The sequence below is a fragment of the Schistocerca gregaria genome, chromosome 5 (assembly GCF_023897955.1).
Source record: "Schistocerca gregaria isolate iqSchGreg1 chromosome 5, iqSchGreg1.2, whole genome shotgun sequence".
In the NCBI taxonomy this organism is placed as follows: domain Eukaryota; kingdom Metazoa; phylum Arthropoda; class Insecta; order Orthoptera; family Acrididae; genus Schistocerca; species Schistocerca gregaria.
In genome coordinates, this window is record NC_064924.1 from 499,771,439 (window position 1) to 499,788,784 (window position 17,346).

General features: G+C 38.1%; 2 protein-coding genes across 3 annotated transcripts in view; one reads left to right on the forward strand and one right to left on the reverse strand.

Moving 5' to 3' along the window:
• The window catches only part of LOC126272871 (uncharacterized), a 48,980-nt gene extending 46,673 nt beyond the window's left edge, over positions 1 to 2,307 (forward strand). For both annotated transcript variants that reach the window (XM_049976094.1, XM_049976095.1), the window contains 2 exons: positions 1,107 to 1,250; positions 1,569 to 2,307. In XM_049976094.1, the coding sequence (XP_049832051.1) occupies positions 1,107 to 1,250; positions 1,569 to 1,655 (231 nt within the window). In that variant the 3' untranslated portion in view covers positions 1,656 to 2,307. The remainder of the gene's footprint in view (positions 1 to 1,106; positions 1,251 to 1,568) is intronic.
• Positions 2,308 to 15,303: 12,996 nt separating this feature from the next.
• Positions 15,304 to 17,346, reverse strand: part of LOC126272873 (putative phosphoenolpyruvate synthase) — a 329,859-nt gene continuing 327,816 nt past the window's right edge. Inside the window, exon 28 of the mRNA XM_049976096.1 lies at positions 15,304 to 15,906. Within this exon, the coding sequence (XP_049832053.1) occupies positions 15,842 to 15,906 (65 nt within the window). The 3' untranslated portion in view covers positions 15,304 to 15,841. The remainder of the gene's footprint in view (positions 15,907 to 17,346) is intronic.

Sequence of the window (17,346 nt, forward strand, 5' to 3'; positions counted from 1 at the left end):
TTCAACTGGATTGAGAACTTTTTGGTATGGAGGATGCAGAATGTTCTCTTGGATGGAGAGTCATCAACAGACGTAGAAGTAACTTTTGGGGTGTCTCAGAGATCCTTGCTATCCATGTTATATATTCATGACCTTGCAGACCATGTTAATAGTAACCTCAGTCTTTATACAGATGATGTAGTTATACATAATGAAGTACTGTGTGAGAGAAGCTGCAAAAATATTCAGTCACATCTTGATAAGATGTCAATGTGGTGCAAGGATTGGCAACTTGCTTTAAAATGTAAAATTGTGCACTTCACTAAACTAATACATATAGTATCCTATGACTATAATATCAATGATTAATTGTTGAAATCGTCCAACTCGTACAAGTACATGGGTATAACACTTTGTAGGGATATGAAATGGAATGATGGCAAAGGTTCAGTCGTGGGTAAAGCAGGTAGTAGGCTTCAGTTTATTGGTAGAATACTGGAGAAGTGCAATCAATCTACAAAGGAGATTGCTTACAAATCAATTCTGTGACTGTTTCTACAATATTACTCATGTGTGTGGGGCCTGTACCAAATAGGACTATAAAGGGATATTGAATGTACACAGAGAAGGGCAGTGTGAGTGATATGTTTCTTTTATCCATGAGAGTGTGTCACAGAGATCCTGAAGGAACCAAACTGGAAGACACTTGAAGATAGACATCAACTATTCTGAAAAAGTCTGTTAACAAAGGTTCAAAAACTGGCTTTAAATTATGACTAGGAATATACAACCACCATGGGATGGGAAGAAACCCTAACAATGGTATAATGGTACGTACCCTCTGCCAGGCATCTCACAGTCCTTTGTAGAGTGTATATGTAGATACACCATTTCTCCCTGATACAATAAGGACAATAAATTGCAAAGTCTCACATTATTATGTTGTAGCCTCATTTTTATACAAAAAATTCTGTTAAACAATGAAATTTAAAGCCTAAATATAACACAGTGATTAAGAATCCATACTGCATTTGCTCTGAAGGAAGACAAAAAGAAGTAAAAGATAGAATTACATTTTTTGTAACTTATCCTCGTTGCATTAACGTGATCTGAGCCTCGTTGTGCAGGTACTGTGTGGGTGTGAGGCTGCGTGGGTGCCAGCTGCCCAGGGCCAAGTTCCTGAGGGTGCCTTGCCTTCTGGAGAAACTGAAGATGGTGAGCCACTCTTTACGGGAAGAGCACAACATGAAGGAGCTATGTGTGTTGGAAAGGTATGTTGGAAGTGGCAATGAAAAAGTCTTAAGTTTGTAATCTGAAGTTACAAACACAAATATGTGTTTACAATTGTCAGTGTTTATCTTCAATTAGCATGCACAGTAGTCAGAAATTTATTGTTATCAAACTGCAAAAAATGTGAAGCTTGTTTTCAAACAAAATAAATATAAAATTAAATTATATACTGGTTGAATCATGGGAAAAACAAAAATTCAGGGGGCTTATACCTTTACATAAATATCAGTTTGAAAAGTGGTAGTGTTCCTAAAGTACTGATACATTTGTTAACTGCTTTAAATGTTTGTGTGTTGCAGGTCCAAGCGAGTCATACAGTCTGTTACATTCCGTATGGAGGTCAGGAGATAGCATACCCAGAATATGAAGTTCTCGTTGCCAAGTGAAAGACTTCCTTTTGACAGCATCTTTATAGTGCCACAGTTGTGCCTTTTGCCATAGGCTGCATTTAAAATGTTAAATGGAATACTATAATGCTTAACATGTGTATTGACATAAATTTGTGCCTCTGGTGCTTCTACAACACACTGCAAATATTATTATTTAATTTATGACTGGTTAAAATGTATGCTAAATAAAGGCAATATGCTGTCAAGATTGATTGAAATTAATTATAAATATTTGTTGTCCAATTCTTTTTATATTAGGGTAGTTAGATAGAGGAAAGCTACAAGTTATATTTCAGAAATGATGACCTATTGTCTGCTTCAAAACAGAAACATGAATTTTTAGACTATGTAGTAGAGGAACCACAGATGTAACTTTAATTCTATTTTCTTAAAGTGACAATGTGCTGTACATATCAAACATATGCATTACAGTTGTCAAATTGGTTATTGGACTCTTAAACAGCTATCCACTTGATATCAAAGATGCTAACAAATTGTGCTAAAGAATTGCTTCTATTTTGATAGATCCTTCTACATTTGTATTACAATGAGCACAATAGCAATGATTATGTTTAGCAAAGATCAGGAGAAAGTGGAGCTATCATTGTGTATGCTACATAGTTCAATAAAATTATACTATCTTTAAATGGGACTGTGTTAATAAATGACTAAATTATCTTTACAAGCAAAATCATACCTCATAATTGATAGTATCAGATTTAAAATATAGGTACCCACTAAATTCTAATATGATCAATTTTTTGTTTTGTTCTAAAATATAACGTGTGTACGGCTGGCAAAATTAACCCCTATAGCTTGCGTCATGTTGGAAGGTTTTTCAGCAGTTCTGCACATCTCCACCATTAACTGCTAGCAGTCAATAAGATTAATTCTCTTTCTGAATGGCTAGCCGTGAGTTACAAGCTGCAGCGCGAGAATCTGTCTCCCACATGCTGTGATGTTGATGCATTTTGTGACAATGCAGTCTCTTTCACAGAGTGACCGAATTATTCACTCAGATGTTGATACTAATTTCTTGTAGAAGTGTAGATGTGAATGTATATCTGTAAACATTTTAGAGTGATTTTTAAATGAAAATGTCATGTGACGGCAATAAACGTGAAGTTCCTCACAATTAAACTTTAATTAAGTTGCATGCCTATGGAGTATCATCTTAGTCATGTGACTAGTTTCATGATTTCCTGTCAGAAAGCTCACTGTAAGTGGTAATTGATTGAAAATCGAGTAAGACAGAAGTGATATCTGGCATTTGCAAGGATGTGTTACAGCTGCTTCTCTGTTTCTGATCTAGTAAAGGATTTAAGGGACAATCTGTGCAGCCCTCTTAGACTGTTTGCAAATGATTCTGTGGTTTACAATCTTATAAAGTCATCAGAGATTAAAACACATTAGAAAACAACTTAGACAAGTTATCTATGTGGTGAGAAAAGTGGCAACTGACTCTAAACAGTTCAAAGTGTAAAGTCATCCACATGAGTAGTAAAAGAAATACACTAAATTTGGTTTACAGGACAAAATACACAATTATAAAGGCTGTAAATTCAACTAAACACTTAAGCATTACGATTACAAATAACTTAAAATGCAACTAGCATATGGATAATGCTGCATGGAAAGCAAACCAGACTGCCATTTATTGGTAGAACACTTAGAAAATGTAACAGGTTTACTAAAGAGACTACTTACACTATGCTTTTCTGTCCTCTTCTGGAGTATTGATGTCAAGTGTGGGATCCACAGCAGATAGAACTGATCGAAAAAGTTCAAAGAAGGGCAGTTCATTTTGTATTTTCATGAAACAGGGAAGATACTTTCTGGGATATGATATTCGAATTAGGGTGGCAATTGAGAAAAAAGTGTTTTTCATTGCGGCAGTGTTTTCCCATGAAATTTAAGTCACCAACTTTCTCCTCAGATTGTGAAAATACCATTTGTGTTTGCTGTGCACCGTTCGACAGGGAAACGGTAGAGAAATAGCTTGAATGTGGTTCTATGAACGCTCTACCAGGCACTTAATTGTGAATTGCAGAGTAATCCTGTAGATGTACATGCTTCACAAGCAGTCAAGGAGGTTAATGTCCCATATTTATAATTTCTTCAAATGTGAATCTGAAAGTGACACTTCTATTTTTGACATTTTGAAGAATCAAGAACAAACTGCACAAGTATGTATTGGCAAGAGTTGTAGAAACCTTAGGAAAATTTGTTTTTGTGTCACCTGAAAATCATCAAAATTGCAGGATATCTGTAACACAAATAGATGTTTTTGACAACAATGTTTTAAAGTGCTCTGTGTCTGAAATGTTTATAAATGAATACTCAACATCATAAAAACTTGCTACAGTTATGCCTGAGCAAATTGGCTTCAAAGGTAGTACTTCATCAGTGTAACTAATTTTAAAAAACATAGGTTTTAAACAAGTGAAGTAGAGTTTTTAATTAAAACAAGTGACACAGAAGCAGTACAAAGCATGTTTGTTATAAAGATGCACGATACAAGAGGAGGAGGTAGTTCTGCAGTGCATTGCCTTGATGAAACATGGATCAATCAGAATCATTCCATGAATGCCTGCTGGAAAATGAGGGATGTTACTGGCAGTTTTAAAGTTCCCTTAGGAAAAGGTTCTCAGATATTTATTATGGATGTTGTCTCTTCTTCTGATTTCGTTCCTGGGAGTAAACTTGTATTTAGGTGTATGAAAAACAGCAGTGACTACCATTCAGAAATAAATGCTGTCACTTTCAAGAAGTGATTCACTGAAAAATTCTTGCCATACGCAGCTTTGAAGTCAGTCATTGTAATTACTGTGCCAGTTATCATTCAGCTGTTACAGAGAAATGACAAAGTACGAGCACCAGGGAAGGGAATACTGTGCTCTGGTTGAAAAATAAAAAAAAAAATCCAGACAATAAAAGCCAGGCTCATGCTGAACATAGAAGCATACTCATCACTTTATAAAGCAGTTACTTTATAAAGCAGCTCATTACTTTATAAAAGCCACATGACAGAATGCACAAATTTGACTTTCTTGCATTTACCCACATATTACTGTCAGTATAATCCAACAGTCTGCATCTTTTAGTCTCGCAATAGCGTTCTTGCTTCACGAGAATTGGGTCCTGGGTTCGATTCCCGGTGGGGTCATGGATTTTCACCTGCCCCGAGATGACTGGGTGGTGCTATCATCATCATCATCATCATCATCCATCATCATCATCCATCATCATCATCATCATCATCATTCATCCCCATTATGGTCAGAGGAAGGCAATGGCAAACCACCTCCATTAGGACCTTGCCTACTATGGTAGTGTGGGTCTCCCAATCATTCCCCGACACTGTCAAGAAGCATGGAACTTCATTTCCATTTCCATAATCCAATAGAATTAATTTGCACACAGGTTACAAGCTATGTGAATAAAAAAAAACTTTCAAGATAATAGACACTGAAAGGCTTGTGCATGAAACAATGGACAGCATCCCCCATCAGTGTGGGTACACAATGTGTGTCATGCTGAAAAGTTTCAAAAATAAGACTTTCACAGGGAGGTGAAGACAGATAAAAGCCTTGAATGTATCACCGTAAATTTATAATCAGGTGGTTCTGACATGAACTCAGATAGCAGATAGTATTAAGATGGAGACTCTGAAACAAAGTAAAATAATGATCTTTATTAGTTTTAAGGAATCATTTTTAAAAACACTTTTGTCAACATATCAATTGCATACACAGTACATGAGAACTTCCTAGCTTTTATTGATAAGGATTATGTATTCTGTGAAGTATTCAGACTGCAATTTTCAACACATTGCCCATTGAGAAGTTAAGCTTTTCCAAGCCTGTTTTATTACTTGCAAGAATGCAGCTGGATAAATTTATCAAAAACTCCAGTATTTTGACATGCAAACCCCTGTCATTTTCATGGCATGATTTGTAAAATGACTTAAATTGGAAGGGAGGGTACCTGTTGAAATATCGGTGGTTTTAGACTTTATCAGTCAGCATTCTGTTGAGTTATTCACAGAAGATGGTTAATTATTAGCTTGTTCAACGGATCATAAATGTCTTCTCCCACCGTAATGTTGCCCGAGTTATTTTAAACTCATAATGACTATTGACACTGAAAAATATAACAACATACTGACCATTTTTACAATAGTCTTTCTCACTAGTGTTTGCTACCAGTAATTCTTTTTTATACCTAGTGATTTACATTGAACAGCAGTGAAACACACCCACATATGCACATTATACACATTCAAGCAGTTGTCAAACAGATATAATGGTTTCAGTTTGAAGTTTAATTTGTTATGTATTACATTTTTACTTATTATACAGTTCAAATTGCAATAAATGGCAATTATTGCAATTTTTTCAATGATCTTGTCATTAGACAACTGTGGTTTTGAGAAAAATTGTTCTTGATGCCTTCACACAGCTGTATCAACTATTCTTGCCTTCCAAAGTCACACAGACAGTTGCTGTAGAGCAGTGGCCACAACGGCAAGATTCACAAGTAAGATTTCTCTTATATAGACGAATGATCGAAATCGGTTTTAAAATGTAATATTCCCTCATAGATTTGGAGGTATAATACGATGTACTGAAGGCAAATGAACATGACTGTTGTCCGCAGCAACACAGTTTGGCAACACAGACCTTATTTGCCTGCTCTCTGTTGCCATACATGTGCAAACCTCATTCCCTCCACACCTCCCTATCACTCCCTCTGTATGCACAGAAAAGCGGCATCTTACGTGAAGCAGGCTATATTGTAGCACACTAGTACTGCACTAAAACAAATGTAAGGCCCTACAGTTGTAGCCAGTTATAAAAAAATATATAAATAATGACCACCTTAGTGACATACCACTTATTTTAATGTGGTTTTCATTCCCCAAGGTGGAGATATACATAATAAGTTGGATATAATGCTGTAAGGATAGCATATGCCTATACACAGTGAAAATTCCAGTATACAATGTGGAATCCAAAATTTTCGGGACTGGTGCTGCCATCTAGAAAGTAGGAGTAGTAGATCTTTGCACTGCTAGGTGGTGAGAGCTGCATATCTGATAAGTCAGTGTAAGGAGCAGCATTCAGCTGGGAGGTCGTGTTGCATGTCCACAGTGATTTCCGTAATACTCTGTGTTTGGTGTGGGGTAATTTTATGATGGCTGAAGTGTGCACGGACCTCCGTGACACTGCATCTGGTGATATAACCTTCTTGTCATGGGTTATCATTGGTGACGAGAACAGGGTTTACAGTTATGACCCAGGTACAAAGTAACAATCGTCCCAGTGGAAGAGTCCGGGCTCTGCAAGACTGAAAAAAGTGAGCCAGGTGAAGAGCAAAGTGAAGAGCATGATCATCATTTTCTTTGATACCAAGGGAATTGTGCACAAAGAATTTGTCCCACCCAACCAAACAGTGAATTCCGCATACTACTGTGATGTTTTGTGACGGCTCCATGAAAAAGTGCGGTGACGATGACCCAAACTTTGGCGTCAAGGGAACAATCAACAAAAACTTTTAATCTTTGGGGATATTAACATTGACATTAGGGTTACAACAACAAAGCACTTATACTTGCTCAATGTACTCAGGTCACACAATATGTTTTATGCAAATAACAGTCCAACATGACACCTACCATTTCCGAACAATGCTATAATAAAAATAGAAAGAAATTTGTATGAAATAGGGTGTATGTATCTGAAATGAAATAGGACACAGAAGTTAATAGCAAACACGCATTCATTTCTTGGTGATCTCCGATGCTGTGGTGCCTGTAAAAGAATTTGCAAGTGTCTACTCCACCATAATTTGCTGCAACTTTCAGAGTTCTTGATAGTGCAGCTAATGATTTGGTGGTACCAAGAGAAATTTCAAAAAGTTCAGGTTGACATGATGTTTCTCTCCCAAAATTACATGTTTACTGCATAATATGGTTACAAAAATGGCTCACAGAAACTGTTGAAAAATTGATACCCTGATGGCTGATTCACCACTGCTTATGTTATTTTAACAGGCACTGATTACGTCATTCATTATTACAAACAGAAATTTTATGGGTTATAGTCCAAACCTTGTTGGTGTGTACACACTGACATCGTGGAATTACATATTAATTTGTTTCTCTCACATTGCAGTATTACGTTTCACACGGCTTTTAGCATTTAATACTGAAATTCATAAAATCAGTTCATCCACAATGTTTTTCATAAAGTTGCTTATATTATGAAGATCATTAGTTGGAAAATGTTCCTGATATGTACATGTACTTTTTACATAAATACAAATGAAAAGCTAATTTCACTTCTTGTGAGAGAGAGTCTGAAATTACAAAATGGGAACTGTTTATTTTATGGTCATGTATAAATTAGTAATAGTCTAACTAGAACAGAGGCCTGATGAAATTAATGACAGTATAATAAATTGAGCTTTAAAATGATCAGATAAATGAAATAAGAATTTTACAAAATTGATGTAAGTCTGTCAAAGTGGTAGCCTGACACCTGAGGTCAACACTTCATATCACACTTATCCTAATGATCATATATTGGTACATTTGATATCTATAAGATTTTCAAAGGATACAGTTAAAATTGCTGACAAAAAAGCCCACAAGGCAATGTGAATAACCCGAATACGTTAGGATAGTTAAAGGTACTCCTATCAATGCTTTCAGATCACAGCAGTGTATGATAAAATGATCCAACTTCCTGCATCACTTTACAAATGTTGTTGAAGCTTTTTACAGCTTTGTCAATCTTGTTTCTATGGTGTTTAATAAGTGCTGCCCTGAAGTATTAAAGACACAAGGGGACACCAAGAAAAAGTAATCAAAGAAGTCTGATGATTCACAACTGGCATCGAAACATTAAGAACACAGCTCGCCAGTCATTATAAAAGATCAAAGAATAGTGAAGAAGACAGACTTTCAGTACCTTCAAATAATGAAGTAGTACAGATCACAAATTGTAAAACAGAAAGGATTGGGAAATGATAACTGTATTCAGCAATCACAAAAGATGTAAGGCTGCTTGCAGAGTAATAAAATCAGGACTTGTTAACAATAATAAAACCACTTGACTACCAATATGACTCCCAATGAAATGAGTAACTTCTTTATTAATTCTAGTAACAAAGAACACCCAACCTAACAAAATGATGACTATAAATCAGGTGTTGATCAACACGTAGAAAATAGTTAATCATGTTGCACAACAATTCCGCAACATCTATATCAAAGTGGACACAAATTGATATAACTGATATTGCAGTAGCAGAAATCAGGATCCTTCTATGATCTGTCGAATTCCGATATTGAATAGATAGCAAACATTATTGTACAGCCACTTTGTGTACTAAAAATTTTGGATTTTTATGAGGTGTTCTTTTCCAGTCTGCTTAAAAATAACTGCAATTGGCCTTTACATAAAAAATGAGACAACCGTATTAATAACTATTGTCCTATGGCTTGTACCAATTCTTTTGCATGTAGCAACAAATTTAAAAACATTTCACCTGCACTGGAACACTGACAAACACTTAGTTGGCTTTAGGGAAAATTCATCTACTCTGAAAGCTGTTAGAAATGTTGTATCTACTACTTTCACAATTGAAGCACAATCATTTGTTGAAGACCTACTGACTTACCTGAGCAAGGCATTTGACCCTATGAGTCATCAGATTTTAATAGACAAGTGTTATGGCATTAAACATACGGAATTCACTCTTATAGAATGATATGTTGACAATAGGAAACAAAAAGTGCACTTAATTGATATGAGCTCTTGATTACTCTATGTTTCAAGATGAATGTCTCAAGGTTGCATAGTGGGCCCCTTACTGTTTTCATTAATAACCTACCTAGTATCATGCCACAAGAATCTTTTCTGTATGTTGATGATACCACTTCAACTGCAACTGGAAATGACACAGAGGACCAAAAGGAACAATGCAAAGCCAACCTAAGAATTTCTAGTGACTGTTTTAAGAACAATGAATTCACTATAAGACAGAATAAAACTTAAAATATAATTTTTAGTTTATGCAATACCATCAATTATTGTTATTCTGGATGCACACTTGGATTCCAAGTTAACTTGGAACCTCCACACAGATTCTACTTCATATTGCTTTGGGCAGCTCCACTGGGGCAAAAAAGAATTTTTATGTGGCAGAAAAAGACTATCAGATTGTAGCATGTATTTTCAAATCAATGTAGTTTGTAGATCACTTTTCAAGAAGCCAGGTGTGACAACAGTCCCATCATTTTTTACACTTAGTTGTCAAATCTACACAAAAGAAAACCAAGCAATCTACAAATTAAGGCAATCATTTCATTGCCACAATACACATCACAATGGAAAGACTGACCAGTACTTCACAAGACTCACTATAGCTCTACATACCTTGGAACAAAACTATTCATTGCACTGCCGCCAGAAGCACAAACTACCTCATTAGAAACCTTCATAAATGATCAACAAAACTGACTTAAAGAGATGGCTTTCTTCATCATAAAGGAACTTTTTGATTGCACAGAAGAATATACGAATGCATGGTTTTGCACGAATATGTACTGTAAAATTGTTTCAAGCTTCCAGCAGTGTCATGTGGTTTAAAATCCATGAACTTCCAGCCAAATGATGACTAACTTTCGGTTGCTGCTGCCATTCTCACATAGCCATGTTGCCTTCTGTAACATAAGTGGTACTCACTCCAGCACCATATACGGTTACGTTTTTATTGCACATCTGCTTCCAACTTCCCATGGCTGTGTTTTACACAGTTATCTCAGACAATGGACTCAGGTTTTGTTTCACTGAATTACGCACAACAACAAGTGAAAAGTGAAGTGGACAATCTACTAAATAGTGTGACGATCGATCGCTCATACGAAGTTCAAAGGGTCAAAAATTCACACACGTGCTTTGATCCTCTACGTGCCACGACGTCGGTTACAGTAGTGCCATGTGCAATGCTTCCATTTGTGCAAAATGTACATGCAGTCAGCTATTACCAAGCTATGCGAACCTTGCCTTTCTCACAAAAGAGTAACAGACATTTTTATGCCTCCAGTTCACCAGAACAAACCACCAGATCGGCGGCCCAGCCTCGCGACCACATGGGTACGAGTGCACCCAACATAGCCTCTTCACCCAGCAACATTGTACTATGACAGTGCTACGCGCGGAAACCTCTCATTGTTGCCACTTTAAGCTCCAGGCCCCCCTCCTCACAAACCCCCCCTGACCAATGGGGGGCCTCGATTCCGACCATACAACCCCTCACTCCTTCCACAGTCCCGTCTCAGTCTGCCGCACTGGCCTTACACAACATTACTGAGTTGGACAATGTCAGTGCTATTCCTGCAATTTCCAGTCCACTTTATGGGCTCTCATTAAGCGCCGCTCATCCATTCTTTTCTATGGTAACGAATGTACCTGTCGCATCGTGTTTTTGGGCATCTTCAGAGACGTTACAACCAGCCATTGTTCCGAACGTGTGTGCTAGTAACATTTCTGCTCCAGTGATGAAGGATCCCAGCATGAACTCTTGTGCAGTGCGACTGCAGGCCTTTCAAGACACACCAAAGCCACCTCCGTATCCACCTCCAGGCCGCCTACCCAAGCTACCTCTGCTATACGAGGACAATGCAGTTTCATGGTTTGCACTGGTGGAGCACCTCTTGGATGACAACTCCAAGTTCCTATGTTTGGTCACACACCTTCACGGTCACTCAGATTTAATTTGTGATCTCCTACTTTCGCCTCCACCACCAACAAAGTACGAGTTCGCCAAGAAAACGATATTTGATGGAACTGCCTGCTTGCCACAGGAATTGATAATCAAGATTCTGTGCAAGGAGCACCTGGGGGACCACACTCCATCACAACTTTGGCTCCACCTCAGGTTACTTGTGAGTGAACACACAATGCCAGACGTCACCCTGTGGGCAGTATGGTCTGTCAAGTTACCTACCGTCCTACAGATACACTTACGTTCTACATTTAAATCAGATTTACATGGGACAATTTCCGAATTTGTTTTCGGTGAATATCCGGTTTTACCTGGGGAACTAATTCTCCCCCAAGATCCTGAGGATCCTTCCCAGACTTTATCAGAAGGATGTGTGCACACTTTAGAAACACCCGGCTACACCCACTTGTCCGTCATTCTCCACCTGACACTTACGTGTCGACTGCACTCAGCACTTGTTCACATGTCATGCTCAGGGACGACTCTGTCAGACAACCCTTACAACCCCCTTACCCTGGCCCCTTCAAAGTACTCTGGAGGGGTGAGACGACGTTTGAAATATGATAAAAGATCACTCACAAACTGTTTTTCTACACAGGCTCCAGCCTGCCTTCGTAGACTCCGACACCCCTCTTCCGTTCCAGTCAGACTGCCCAAGTGCATGTTCTTTTGACAAATCCCCTAATAAGTCTGTTCAACCTACAGTTGGGTTTTCTCCCTCCAACGAGTCACTACCACAGTTCGCGGGTTCCTCAGGCATGTTATCATCATCCCCAGGTTTTGAAGACAGTTCAGGTAATAGTGACATGGACACCCCGTCCTTCATTTTGCACTGCAACATACCACCTGACCGTGTCTACAACATATCAGTTACGATGTTAGATAGTCATGTGCTTGTACTGCTCACCGACAGCACAGACCCAACCCTCACCAAGAAACTCAACGTCAAGATAGCGTACAGCTTGTTCCTCCCACAAGAGTGCGACCCGTCATGTTCGAGCTTTCTTTTCTTCAGACAGGTCAGTATGCCTTTGGGGATGGCACGCTCACATGCCGCCTCCTCTCCCATACTGCTACTCCTGAGTCGGCCGACACATTGTCCCCCCCTTGCTGGTTTTCAGATTACGAGTTGGACCGGCGGCCACTCGTCGCACCTTCGCACGCCGACCTGACAGAGATGGAGCTTCCGGTTGTGCGCCTGCCACCTCGCACCACTCATGCTGACACTGACACCTACATGACCCTCCCCTTCTGGTTCATAGGCCGTCCTCCATACTGCGGGGGGGGGGGGGGGGGGGGGGGGTCTGTTGGCATCGATAGGTCACATCGACCACACAAATTACAATCTTTGGAACATTAACTGCTCTGATGAGCCAACATGTTTATGTAAAGGATGAGCCAAACAGTATGGGATTTAACTTTATTATATGAGCTTTCAAACGGTAAATTCATTTTTCCATTACGGCCAAGCCATGGCGGGCAGTGTTAGCTGCCTGTAAATTCTTTTGTCCCATGGTCTAGTAACAGGAAGTCAGCACTGAGGAAGGGCACCTTGATCATGCGCCTCCCTCATGCGCTTATAAGGTAACGCCATCCCAGGCGTCGCTTAGCAGGCAAGGCTCTGATAAGTTCCATAGCCACCCCCGCAGGTTTCTCGGTCCCGACCAGTCAGGGCGAAGGAAGCCACATGGTGAATCGAATATACCCAGCCACCCATCGCCGGGCCTGCTCTCTTGTATTCTTGCTCACCCGTGAGTTGGGCGCACACCCTGTAGCAGTGAACATCTCCCGTTTCTCCCGGTGCTGCGGCACTGTGGACTTGGTTTTGACAGACAACAACTTTCGTTCGCTTTGCGAACTATGTTTTGCCAAACTCTATGCTCTCGCTCACCCTCACCTCCCTAGGCCTATGTGACCTCTTTTTAACAAGCTTTCACCAATAAATGGCCTATTGATTTCATAACACCACCCCTATCCCATACGCCCCATCCTGTACATTTAATTCAATCTGCCTTTGTACTTCATGCAGTGTTCTTGTGTATCAGACTTTATGGTAATATACATGTGTATATAGAAAACTTGGGAACTGTTTATTACGTGTATTATAACCCGTATACAGAATCCCATAGATTCATTGTTATCTGTTTAATTTTTTTCTTTAGCATGCTATTGTTTCAAATAAGACTTCAATCTTTCATTGTTATAAGTTGGTTCCAATTACAGCAACATTTCTAATTTGTTTTAATACATTTGTGAAAAATAAATCAGTAGCATTATCTATCATCGCAGCTTTCATTCTTCAGTTGCAATTTTTTTTCTTCTTCCCCACAGTTTAATTCAGTTCTCAGCTGGATTCTGTTCCATTGCACCCACACACCGTTTCAAATTTCAAAATCTTCACTACTTTAACGAATCATATCGAAATTTTATGAAGACAACTAACTTGACAGAAAATCAAGTGTTCAATTTGTAAGTTCACTAGCTTCATTGAAATGATAATGTGTAGTATTGACAAACAGCAATTATTTTTTACTATAATTTGGTAACCTTCAGGAAGGAAACATTCATGCATATAGAATGTTTAAAGGTAGGTTATGCATAGAACTACAAGCGAAATTTAGCAAACCATTGTTGTTGTTGTTGTTGTGGTCTTCAGTCCTGAGACTGGTTTGATGCACCTCTCCATGGTACTCTATCCTCTGCAAGCTTCTTCATCTCCCATTACTTACTGCAACGTGCATCCTTCTGAATCTGCTTAGTGTATTCATCCCTTGGTCTACCTCTACGATTTTTACCCTCCACACTGCCCTCCAATGCTAAATTTGTGATCCCTTGATGCCTGAAACCATGTCCTACCAACCGGTCCCTTCTTTTTGTCAAGCTGTGTCACAAACTCCTCCCCAATTCTGTTCAACACCTCCTCCTTAGTTATGTGATCTACCCATCTAATCTTCAGCATTCTTCTGTAGCACCACATTACGAAAGCTTCTATTCTCTTCTTGTCCAAATTATTTATCGTCCATGTTTCACTTCCATACATGGCTACACTCCATACAAATACTTTCACAAACGACTTCCTGACACTTAAATCTATACTCGATGTTAACAAATTTCTATTCTTCAGGAACGCTTTCCTTGCCATTGCCAGTCTACATTTTATATCCGCTCTACTTCGACCATCAAATAGCAAAACTCCTTTACTGCTTGAAGTGTCTCATTTCCTAATCTAATTCCCTCAGCATCACCCGATTTAATTTGACTACATTTCGTTATCCTCATTTTGCTTTTGTTTATGTTCATTTTATATCCTCCTTTCAAAACACTGTCCATTCCGTTCCGCTGCTCTTCCAAGTCCTTTGCTGTCTCTGACAGAATTACAATGTCATCGGCAAATCTCAAAGTTTTTATATCTTCTCCATGGATTTTAATTCCCACTCCAAATTTTTCTTTTGCTTCCTTTACTGCTTGCTCAATATAAAGATTGAATAACATCGGGGAGAGGCTACAACCCTGTCTCACTCCCTTCCCAACCACTGCTTCCCTTTCATGCCCCTCAACTCTTATAACTGTCATCTGGTTTCTGTACAAATTGTAAATATCCTTTCGTTCCCTGTATTTTACCCCTGCCACCTTCATAATTTGAAAGAGAGTCTTCCAGTTAACATTGTCAAAAGCTTTCTCTAAGTCTACAAATGCTAGAAATGTAGGTTTGCCTTTTCTTAATCTTTCTTCTAATATATGTCGTAAGATTACTATTGCCTCACGTGTTCCAACATTTCTGCGGAATCCAAACTGATCTTCCCCAAGGTCCGCTTCTACCAGTAGCAAACTATTAAAAATACAAAAACTGTTCCTTTGTTTAATATTTTTATTGATAGTTTCTACATTTAAATCTGACAAACTTCTGAACACCACATAATTTGAGACAGTGAAAATGAAATAAGTTAACAACACTACATGTTAATATGCTAATTACATATACACATTTATGTTGAAATTGTAGTAATAGAAATATCAGATCATCAGAGTACATATGTTTGTTCCTGGTAACACCAAGTGAACCATATCATAGTCATAGCAACAGTTCGTAAACAAACAACATACCAACATCCATCAATATTTGTTATTAGTAATAATATGTGTAAAACTTTATCATGTTTAAATAAGCTTGCAGAGATGACAATAATATGTTATTACAGCTGTAGTATTGAAAAATTCCTAATGTGTAGGAAAGCTTGCAGGGTAGATAACAAAGAATGGATAACAAGAATGTACTAACATTTCCATTAGATAATAGGTAACATATACTAATACCATTGAAGTTTTTGTGCCTCAGTATGAATTCACACATCTCTGATATCTTTCCACATACTCAACATACCTAGAAACTATGATTCACCTTCTGCAACCTTCCGGAGTGTGCCGGAAGTGGCAGCCAAAAGTACAATGTCACCTGAAACATCGTGGAATAGGTATTTAGTTTATTGTTATTTATGTTAAATACTGGTAATAGTCTACTTAAACATTCAGTAGCTAAAAAAAAACCTTGATACTGAAACTCACTGAAACTGAATACTGTATCAGAAGAAAAATGCACATGAGAAAATTATAAGGAGACAGAATCTGTAACCAGACCTTATAGTCAGATGGATAAATTCTAAGTACTGAAACAGACATATACTGAAAAGTAAAAACCTATCATAGCTTTTTGAAACTGTTAGTTCCTTCATCAGAGAGAAAAGGGAGATGGGTTGGTGGAGGTTGGAAATGTGGAGCAAGAAGGTACTCACAAGGAATGCATATACCCAACAGGTCACTGATTTAGCTCATCTCTTTCATGGTTAGGTGTAACAATGCTTGTGTACTATGATACAGGATTTGGGCTGGATATCATTAAAAGAAAGGCATTTTTCGTTGCGACAGACTCTTCTCATGAAATTCAAATCACCAACTTTCTCATCTGAATGCGAAAATACATTGTTGACACTGACTTACATAGGGAGGAACTATCACCATGATGAAATAAGGGAACTCAGAGCATGTATGGAAAGATATAGGTGTTCATTCTTTCCGCGCACTATATGAGATTGGAATAATAGAGAACTGTGAAGGTGGTTCGATGAACCCTCTGCCAGGCACTTAAATGTGATTTGCAGAGTATCCATGTAAGTGTAGATATACCTCTCAAGTATTTTCAGGAAATCTAGTTTCAAAAATTTCCAAGCATTTCAAATACCATACAAGATCACCACCTGTCGAACAGTAATGTTAGAGCAATTTTCTAAGGAAATTGGCTAGATTTCTGCCCATACTGTGTTTAAATACTAGTATCACCATAATTATATTTTTCTAATTTACCATCAACAACTCACACGATGATGATTCTTCACTCACTGTTTATGATCCTGTTTCAAAAACAATGTAAATGCATCTTCACATTCTACAGCAGTAAACAAACATCCTGAATGGTTATCCATTGTTGAATAACAGTTTGATATCCTCTGGCATCAAAATGAGGCAACCTGCAGCACAGCAGGAAGGAAACCAAGCAACCTCAGCCCATTTCACAAATAAGGTACACAACTGCTGTCTATAGATGCACCAAAATCAATGTAAATGCCGTATACATTATTCAAAGTAGGTACTGCATGGCATGACCTCACTGTGATACACACACAAATGTATTGATGGATAAATAAATGTTCATTTCATCATTATTCTTTATTGTGCTTTTTGTTACATCTCAATGCAAATGCACTACTATGATGACAAAGATCAACAACATTTTTATTATAAAGAATGTGGTTAGTCTACTTTGCTATATTGTGGCTGTTGAATTTGAAAATGAAATCAGTTTTTAGCTACTGGATTCAGTTTTCTTGTAACAATCTAA